At 41.7% G+C, this 10932-nt stretch overlaps 1 protein-coding gene across 1 annotated transcript; it reads left to right on the top strand.

Moving 5' to 3' along the window:
* Positions 1 to 945: 945 nt before the first annotated feature.
* LOC308080581 (neuronal acetylcholine receptor subunit alpha-2-like) lies at positions 946 to 7988 on the top strand (the record flags this gene model as incomplete). The annotated part of the gene is made up of 8 exons (XM_080422474.1): positions 946 to 1061; positions 2033 to 2184; positions 2824 to 2868; positions 3047 to 3156; positions 4070 to 4289; positions 5618 to 6114; positions 6577 to 7078; positions 7863 to 7988. The coding sequence occupies exons 1-8, from the start codon at positions 989 to 991 to the stop codon at positions 7986 to 7988; spliced, it is 1725 nt and encodes a 574-aa protein (XP_080278600.1). The 5' UTR covers positions 946 to 988.
* Positions 7989 to 10932: the final 2944 nt, after the last annotated feature.

Here is a 10932-nt window from a genome sequence, read left to right as displayed (position 1 = left end):
AGAGTTAGAGTTGAAGTGTCCTTGAGCAAGACGTTGAACCCCTAATTGCTCCCGATGAGCAGGTTGGTGCCTTGCATGTGTGTGTGAATGGGTGAATGTAATGCACAATCTATGTAAAGCGCTTTGGATAAAAGCTCTATATAAATGCACCATTTACCATTTATTTGACCATGTAGGCTTATTGTTGATGCCCCAAGTGAAGTCTATATAAATAAATAAAATAGACGTTACGTGAATGATGGGCCCTCGGGTATGGCATATGGACCTATACTGACGTCATAGTAGGCTACCCACTGACAACAGGTACTATTAGTCTACGTCACTACTGATTAATATAAGAATGAAAGATAAATCAGCTGAAAGGCACACACTGCATGAGGCCTTTACTGTGCTTGACAGGAATATTGAAATTAGGGTTGAAGGACTTCACTCGCCACAATGGACCTTGGAATGAAAGATTGGGGACACACAGACACACACAGTGCACAGTGCAGGATTGATGAGCGATTGAGAGAGGGCGGCTCACCATGCATTTCCTTTCCTTTCTATCGCTGTCATGCCCTTAATTTGTCTTTCTCCTGGTGCAAGGTCATCACAAGACCAAAACATTCTATATCTATCATGCATTTACAAACGGTTCATTAAAGTAGTATCATAAAGAAGATTTAAGGGTTTTATTTGTATACATTTTATTATATTTTATTTTATTTATTAAGACAGCCCACTTTGTCAATCCCAACAATAAGCCAGAGAGAGAGAGAGAGAGAGAGAGAGAGAGAGAGAGAGAGAGAGAGAGAGAGAGAGAGAGAGAGAGAGAGAGAGAGAGAGAGAGAGAGAGAGAGAGAGAGAGAGAGAGAGAGAGAGAGAGAGAGAGATACAGATGCACTGTAACTGGAGATAGTTGAACACATTTAGAGGTTTTCATTAAACAGAGTAAGAGAGGAAGGAGGAGTTCATAGGGTTGTTAATCACCAGACACCGATTGGAAATGAAACAGAAATTTTATTTAGTGTTGCCCTGGTGCAGGACTGTGGTTTATTTATGGATCTTAATCAACTCTGGTGAGTGATCTGTTAAAACATCTACTTGTGCATGCACATAATCTTAATTTAGCTAGATGAGAGAGATGGCCGAATCAGTGACTTTTTAGTTTTACTTAAGGTGAAGTATAATTATTTTAATGGTGTCAATATTGTGATGTGTGAATATCAGTGTGATGTAATTCATTCATAATTGAAGAGTTCTATTTCTGTCTATATATCAATTAAGGAAAAATACAAATAAATACAATTGCCCTGGAAAATAAATATATAACAAGTCCAGTAGGCTACAGCATATTGTATGCAGCCTATTGATTATTTTCCAAGAATGAGTGATATCTGACTTTGGATGGATGAACCATTATGTATGAAATCACATGAAATGCTAATTTCACAATAACAGCTGCGTTTATTTTCCTCTAAAAAACCCTAACATGTCGATACAAAATACATTTCTCCATTTGCCTTGTAATTACATGTATGCAATTAATGTGTGTCTCCACAAAAAGTGATGGCTAATCTATTTTTAATATAGTTAATATAACCAGAGACCACCTCGTGTTGAGATCACTACCAGCGGCAACGCCCAATGGAATACTATGGAACACTGCCTAACCATGCCTAACCATCCTTGCATGTTCAACTTTTAACCTGTATTGAAACATATATGTTTTATGGAAATATTTCACAATATTTCTCATATTACACGCACGCACACACATTACATTAGTTTACAGTCATTTAGCAGACGCTTTATCCAAAGCGACTTACAATAAGTGCATTCAACATAGTTAGGCAAGAAAACTAAGAGTATACCTAGAGCTAGAACCTAGAACACACACATACACGTGTAAGAAAGCGTTGTAACCATCAGAGTCTACCTCTGTCTCCGATTCTCTCTCTTTGTCTGTCTTGCTGCCCCCTCCTCCCCCCCCCTCTCTCTCTCTCTCTCTGTCTCTCTCTCGCTCGCTCTCTCTCTCCATCTCTCCCAGTGCTGAGTGAGGACTGGAGCCAAGCGCAGGCTGAGGACCAGCTCTTTAACAAACTGTTCAGGGGCTACAACAAGTGGTCTCGTCCCGCTCGCAATGTCAGCGATGTGGTCATCATCCGATTTGGCCTCTCTATCGCACAACTTATAGACGTGGTGAGAATGTATACACTACACACAGAGAGTATAGTCAGGGGATATTAGCAGAAAGATTTCCAATCTTGGAATAAATTCCTTACCAAAGAAAATCTTCACCAATGTGTTTGTAAAGGTGTCTAGTTTCTATTCTGAATCCATTGCAAGCATTTGTTTTGCACCAAAACCACTCCATGGGCTAAAAACAGCCCAATCTCAATGGGCTTTTTACACAAAAAGTATACCTGGACAAGGATGGCTATGGCCGTTTTTAGCCCAAGGAGTGGTTTTGGTGCAAAACAAATGCTTGCAATGGATTCAGAATCATAAAAACACCCTAGTTTGACCCCTCACATGCTACTTAAAACAGAATTAATTTTTATTTTTTTTGCCCTGCATGGAAATGCAGGGAAATGGTGGGAACCCCAACTTTCAGCAGCTGTCAACAATTCTCCTAGGGAAACTGAATTTCAGTCTTTGTGAGATGTGTTACTAGACACCTTTACAAACACATTGGTGAAGATTTTTTTTGGTAAGGAATTTATTCCAAGATTGGAAATCTTTCTGCTAATATCCCCTGACTAGTAAAGCAGATAGGAGAGGAGTGCAGGAGACGAGAGGAGCGACTAACCTTTCTGTCATCCTTTTGTCTCTTCACAGGATGAGAAGAACCAAATGATGACCACTAATGTTTGGCTGAAACAAGTGAGGAGACAGACAGCAAAGTTAAAACATACAGTAACACTGTGATGTAATGTGTTATGTAAGGTTTGTGCTCTCTCTCTCTCTCTGTGTGTGTGTGTGTGTGTGTGTGTGTGTGTGTGTGTGTGTGTGTGTGTGTGTGTGTGTGTGTGTGTGTGTGAGTGAACTTGTGAGATAACAGGAATGGACAGACTATAAGCTGCGATGGCGTCCGTCAGACTACGAAAACGTAACGTCCATCAGGGTTCCCTCTAAACTCATCTGGGTGCCTGACATCGTGCTGTACAACAAGTACACACATGCACTCACGCACACATGCACTCTAATGTTGTACACATGTACTGTATGTATACTGAATATTACTATGAGTACTGGAGGACACTCTTCGTCATGCTCACACACAAAAGTGATCAGTTATCTACTTCAATGGTTCTCAAACTTTTTAATATCAAGGACCCTCATAACTCTGAGAGCGTACACACATTTCTACGCTCTCAGGGTTGCAGAACTCTAAGGGTCCATTTGGAACCCCCTCAAGGAACCCTGAGGGTCCCCGGAGCACACTTTGAGAACCACTGATCTACTTGATCCATAATAGAGACCTATACACTGAAGCAACATAGCTGAGGTACTGTAAGTGTAAGGTCAACCAGCCAAAAAATTCCATAATATCGCACATCTAGATCTGAAAAAACAGCCCTTCCATGAGCTCATATTCCTGTGTGCAAATTAGTGATACATGCAAATGTTCGCACTGAAAGACTAAACAGTCATTATTGGAGCTTAGCTGTAGATTTAAAATGCTCTTTCATCAGATGAGATGAATCCTATCTTTTCCCGCCACAGGGTTCAATAATGTATTCATTAAAACTAGACTTTGTTTAAGAGTGTTTGAGAGGGTTGCCTCTCTCAGGGGTCCAGCTTAGAGGGTGCAGCTGTTGCATCATCAAAGATAACATAGACATTGTTAGGATTGAGCATTTTTCATCAATTATAAAAGGAGCATGGCTCAAAGGGTGTATTTACACACCTTTGATTTCAGAAATGAGATGAAAACCTGTTTTTGTTTCATCTCCCCTGCCCTCTTATCTTCCCTCACCAACTTATGCCCCCCTGCATTCCTCCTGTATCCTCCCCTTTCTATGTCTCCCTACAACACCCTGTCTCCAACCTTCTACACATCCTCTGTGCCTTTCCTTCCCAGTGCGGATGGAGATTTTGCCATCACCCATCAGACCAAGGCTCAGGTCTTCCATACAGGCCGGGTGCGCTGGGTCCCTCCGGCCATCTATAAATCGTCCTGCTCCATCGATGTCACCTTCTTCCCCTTCGACCACCAGAGCTGCAAGATGAAGTTCGGCTCCTGGACGTATGACCGAGCCAAGATCGACCTGGAGCCCACCGAGACGACTGTGGATCTGAAGGTAAAGAACACCTGGAGGTGTTTAATGTCGCTACCCTGCTCTACAGGAACAAAGAAAGCATTTTGTTTACCTAGTTATTAGAAAGGACATTGACACTCTCTCACACACACACGCACGCACGCGCACGCACACGCGCGCACACACACACACACACACACACACACACACACACACACACACACACACACACACACACACACACACACACACACACACACACACACACACACACACACACACACACACACACACACACACACATACAGATAATCTCTTCCTGTTAAAGCAGGGATAAGTCACTAAATCTGTTTTAGTTGAACCAGCAAGGACACTCTCTCTTCCATCTCTCCTCCTCCTCTCATCCCACCTGTCCTCACCTCCTCCTCTCTCTCATCCATCCTGCCCTCTGCTCCCACCCTGCATCGTTTATTAATCAATAACACCCATACATTTGGGTGAACCAGTAGCTGAGCGAATACTGTATTGATCAAAATGGTCACAACATCTCCGGTTCCAATTTCAGCTGGCCAGCTGTGTCACTTGTAATTCCCTCTCTTTGTCCTTTCTGTCTCTACTGTCCTGTGTAAAGCAAGCAAAACAACTTCAAATACAATATTTAAAGCTACTCATTTCTCAAAGCTACTCAGCCTCATTTATAAGCTGCAATTGCAGATTTTGTTTCTTTATTAGGAGGTCAATCTTTTAAAACCAGCTTTAACATCTGTTGTTTTCACAGAGAGGTACTATATAATGACATGTTGGATTTACTGGTTTCTCTTGTGAGTTGCCTGACTCCATATCTAATTACTACCATCATACCATGATCACCTGTGACTTTATTGTCTGATATTATTAGCTGGTGTTGGTACATACCTGGTCGTTTCAACATCGGCTCATTAAAGGCAAGGCCTTTCTAATCGATGTGTGTTTTAAAAGGTCGACAGAGATGAGAGGCTAAGACAAGTGGCCGTCACCACTGCATGGATAATTGTCTCCGCCAGGCCAAAAGGCATGGCCGAGACTTTGTTTCATTCTGATTCACTTACTTTTTCAATCTCAACTGTGTTGATTGCCGTGCTTTCCATTGTCCCAAGTGTCAAAATAAAAACAAATCAAAACTGATAAATGAATACATTTGAAGGGAATACAGCAATGTGTAAACAGAGCTATGTCACATTGAGACTTGGGAGAACTGTCTTACAAGGCCACAAATGTTCATTTATGTTCATGTTCACAATAGTTATGTGTATATTTATACATGAAGGCAAGGGTAGCTTGGTGTAAAGCTATTTGAGAGCTTTTTTGTCTCTCTCTCTCTTCTCTACCAGAACTACTGGGAGAGTGGCGAGTGGGCCATCCTGGACGCGGTGGGGACCTACAACACCAAGAAGTACGACTGCTGCCACGAGATCTACCCGGACATCACCTACTGCCTGGTCATCCGTCGCCTGCCTCTCTTCTACACCGTCAACCTCATCATCCCGTGCCTGCTGATCTCCTTCCTCACCGTCCTGGTCTTCTACCTGCCCTCCGACTGCGGCGAGAAGATCACGCTGTGCATCTCCGTGCTCCTGTCCCTCACCGTGTTCCTGCTGCTCATCACGGAGATCATCCCGTCCACCTCGCTGGTCATCCCGCTCATCGGCGAGTACCTGCTCTTCACCATGGTGTTCGTCACGCTGTCCATCGTGGTCACCGTGTTTGTGCTCAACGTGCACCACCGCTCGCCGTGGTCGGCGCACGCCATGCCGCACTGGGCGCGCGTCGTCTTCCTGTCCGTGGTGCCGTGGTGGCTGTGTATGAAGAGGCCGCCGCCAGACCACAGGTCAGTACGGGATGGGAGGAGAATCTGCATATTTAGCTATTTCAAATGACACTAAAAGCATAATGTACAGTTGAGTACAGTATGTATCCACTTTATGGAAAAAAATCGATCAATCATCTGAAGTTGATTACTTTTTTCTCTGAACTAGTTTTAATACAACAGGTGTCTTCAAGAGCCTTGTTTGCTTCTACGTCTTTATTTTCACCAAAGGTTTGATAAAAAAAAAAAAGATAGATAGATAGATCAATACAATATTTGTCCCTGGTTAGCAGCACAATCACAAGGCATTTCATCAGAACATCACAAAAGTTACATATTTGTACATAACGAATAAGTGTCTTGCCTTGCAAAGACAAATGCAAAAACAAACCAAGGTGACAAGTGAAGACAATGAAATGGAGAAAAGGAGAAACCAAATGATAACAAAACTGATGCTGATCCTCTGCTTCGACCCATCCTCAGGAAGCGTGGCTTGATCAACAAGCTCCTCCCCCTCTCAACTCCAGGCCACTCCCACAGCACCTCTGTCTCCACTACCAATACCTGGCTCATGCAAGAGTCTGACGTCGATCCCCACGGTTACCAGATGTCTGAGGCCGGCTCCGGTTGTCACGGTTACCAGGACTCCACAAACAGATGCGGTTACTGTCATCTCCACGGATACTTGGATACAGATGTGGACAGTGAAGTGGATGCAATCCGTTTGGGGCTCGAGGCAGAGGAATGGGAGGGGATGAAGGTGTCTACCTCTTCCTCATTTCCTCCTCCCTCCCCTCAGCTTGCTGGGTACAAGCTCCTCCCGCAAAGGCCATGTAAACTCAGTTTGGACAGCGACAGCCCTGTTCCAGAACATGACATGATCCAGCAGCCGTTATCATCGGCCCTATCTCCATCAGTGCTACACGCCCTGGAGGGTGTGACTTACATCGCAGAGCACCTGAGGGCAGAGGATGCAGACTTCTCTGTGAGTGCAGAGAAGAAGTTTCATTAGTTTTAAGTTGTAACACGGTTGTTTCCACCACAATTAACTATTCACCTTATTAGTTATTTTTAACTTCAAACCAATAACCATTTTTGAAATATAATACTATGAGTCAGCTTCAAGACTTGGATTTAATAATATTTGATAAAGACTACTGTATATAATATTATCTATTTTTTCTTCTGCATGTAGAAAATCATGTGGAAAATCATGTGTGTACACACATTCTCCTAATAAACCATATTTCCTTTCAAACTTTCAAATACAGAGAATTAAGGGCTGGGTGATATGACTTCAAATCAATATCACGATTATTTCAAACTTGCCTCGATTACCATAATGAAAGATTTTTTAAAAGATAGTGAATAAAAGCAGATCTACAAGCTCTACAGCAGATCTACAAGATCTAAGAATAGCCCTAAGCAAACAACGGATCGTGTTGTGAGCTTGGGCTATTTTTTACTGTTTTTGTATGCACCACCAGAAATATAATATAGGGTTAAGTGGTTAATCGGACGATAGCATATCATAAAAAACGGTATTATATATTTTTATTTTCATTGATATAAGAAAACAAAACAGTATTACCGGTATATAAAAACCTGCTCCTAGATTCTCTAAGATTAAGTTGGTTATTGGTTCTAAATATCGGTTTGCTTTCGCTATTTTTTCGGTCCAGGCCTAAGGGAAGAAGGTAGGCTATATACAGTAAAACTAGATTTTCTGTCATTTTATCGTTTGTGCCCTCCCTCCTCTCTCTGTCTAGATAAAGGAGGACTGGAAGTACGTTGCCATGGTGATCGACCGCATCTTTCTGTGGATGTTCATCATCGTGTGTCTGCTGGGGACCGTTGGACTGTTCCTGCCTCCGTGGCTCTCTGGAATGATATAGAACCTGTGGGTCTTCAACCTGGCGGGACCACAAAGGATTTTCTTTCTTTTTTTTGGGGGGGGGGCAGATGATTTGCAACATTGTTTTCTCACTCAACAGAAAACAAACTAACATGCAGTATAGTGTAGGCCTATACATGGTATCTGCACATTTCTAATATCAGACAATTTAAGGTCTTTTAAGACCTTTTTAATACCTCCAAAATTAAAAAAAAGAACAAAATAACAAAAAACTGTCAAACATTGGCCAAATTGTAAAAAATTACCTAAGTAAGAGGCAAGTAATATTTGTCTGTGGAAACGAGTCAAACTAAATAATAGCAGTGCCTCAACTCCTACAATTCCAAATGCTTGTCAGAGTGAGGGGTCCCCAGTTCAAATATGATTATTTTGGGTGGTCGTGGTTTGATACACACTAATATAGAACAATGCCTCCCAAACACTGGGCTGGGACTCATTTTTAAGGACATCAAATTTCTCTTTTGGGTCTAGAGCTAAAAAGTTTGGGAACCACTGATATAGAAATATAACATTATATAGAATATGTATTTGGCCACGGACCGCCATCTGATATTATTTTGTACCAGGGACCCCCATAAAATGTTTGTGTTGTTAAAATTTTCCAAATTTTTCTCATTTTATTCAAGACTTGTTTTTAATAACAGATCTACAAGCTCACGGCATGTCGCGTTGTGAGCTTGTATATCGTCTATTTCCAAAATGGTTAAACTAATTTTAATGCTATATTAACACATTTAGCTGGGGACGCCCTGGAATCCCCTGGGGGTCCCCGGACCCCACTTTGAGAACCATGATATAGAACACACTTTAAATTTAATTTAAGGGACAACATTCCAGCATGAACCACTGCTATTTTCCTTGGAATGTGGCCGGAAACACAACAGCATTTTGCTAAATTAATTATTTAAATTGTTTTGGCATGGCTATGTGTTGAATCAATGTACTGTGACAAGGGGGAGTTTGCAGGCTACAGTGGAGTTTGATATAAAGCTGTAATCGTTGTAGCTGTTGTTTCAAACTGAATAGCTACAAAATCTATGTATTTATTTATTGTTGGCTTGCTTGTCTGGAAACTGAAACTGTCAACAGAAATGCTTCTGCCTAAATATATAAAATGTAAAAGTAATACAAATTGGAAAATGTTCTGACCAGTGACCACTATGGAATGGACTTTCCAATTCTTCTTCTTCTTTTTTTATCTTTACATTTATGTTTTCTTCCAATTGAGTTGTTGCCTCTTATTATCTCCCCTATGTGTACAGCAGCAATTCCCCTCTAGTTGCCTAGGGAGGGTGTAGACCACTGTTTCCCAAACAGTGGGTCGGGACCCATTTGTGGGTTGTGGAACGATTCTTGTGGGTCGCGAATAAATATCTTTTTTGTTTCTTTTTATTATTATTATTATATCAAAGGATTTTCAAAACATAAAAAAAAAATATTCACAGTTTTTCATAAAGAACATTCCCCAAAATAATTGAATGAATACAATTTAAATAAGATATCAATAATAATCTTTAAATAATAATAAAGATAATAAATTCCACAAATAATAACTATAGTAACTTTTAAGAAGTAGTGAAAATAGCCGATCTACAAGCTCACAACGTGTTGCGGAGCAGCGCGTACTTTGGGTCCCGGGGAGACATAACATTTCTGTTTTGAATCTCGAGTTAAAATGTTTGGGAACCAGTGGTGTTGACAACCACATTCCTGCTCCAATACACATTGAGAGGTTAGCCGCTTCTTTTAACCTGACAGCGAGGATTTGAACTGGGATGGTGTAATAATGCATGCAGAGGTTTGAACTATCTTCCACAGTTGCCCTCCCCAAACACCCCAACCAGCGGGGATCGGCAGATACAGCCAGGGGGATACAGCCATAAGGACAAAATTCCCTTCTCACCCACAAACACTACCTTTTGTGTTTGTTGGCGCATCTGGCCAAGCCAGGGTCGTTGCTGCTGGGGATTGAACTTGGGATCTCCAGGAGTGTTTTTCTTCAACAACTACACCATCTGGACAGCCTTACTTTACACGTCTAATAATTATTGGTCATTTATTGCAATATTAGTGATCTGGGAATTAAGATTAGTTTTCCAGTTGTACTTTTAAGCCACTCAAAATAGGCCTAAGCTTCACTCAGAAAATGGCTAAAATGTCAGAAGAAAGGAATGAGAGTGGTTGGGTGGGACTGGGGATGAAGTAATTCTCGGTTGAAGAAAGTTGGATAGGTTGCTTGCAAATTAAATCAGCCCCAAATGGTGTCCCACTTTACGAATCTGGATGTGCTTAGGCCGAATGTCGTGCCTATGTCTGTTGAATATGTGCACGTGGGTAGAAAGATAAAGATTGAAAGAGACAGAACATGGAGAATTCCTCTTGACCCTGGCTTGTCCACAGTTGTAGGTTTCATGAAACGTGTTCTATTTTGACCTGATTACCTCTTGATCATAATGTAGAAGACATGATACCAAGCCTCAGTCAGATTCTATACTGTCTTGTGATTGGCAGATATTCTCATTTACACTAATAAGCCAGTCAGATTCATCCATCCCCCTCTCCTCTCCTCTCCTCTCTGAGAAAACATGGGTGCAGTGAATGGCCACCACTTACCCACCCCCCCAGCACCGCTGAAGTGCCATTGAGCAAGGCACTGAACCTCCATCTGCTCCAGTGAGATAGAGCTTTGAGCAACCAGAAGACTTCAGAAGTAGGCCTATATAAATGTACATTTGGTAAGCCATGTTTGCAGACAGAAATTAGAACTGACAAATTTGTATTGTGGGTCCGTTTTATACCTTCTTACGGCCCTAAGTCTTTAGTGAACAATATTGTAAATTTACAACATTTCACGCACTGAGCTGAAATCGAACCCATGTCTCCAGTTCTGCAGACCGGCAGGTAACAGGCAATGCCAAGACAAC

This window comes from Gymnoscopelus braueri, assembly GCF_963280865.1.
Source record: "Gymnoscopelus braueri genome assembly, chromosome: 24".
Taxonomy (NCBI): domain Eukaryota; kingdom Metazoa; phylum Chordata; class Actinopteri; order Myctophiformes; family Myctophidae; genus Gymnoscopelus; species Gymnoscopelus braueri.
This window is presented reverse-complemented; position numbering and strand designations above follow the sequence as displayed.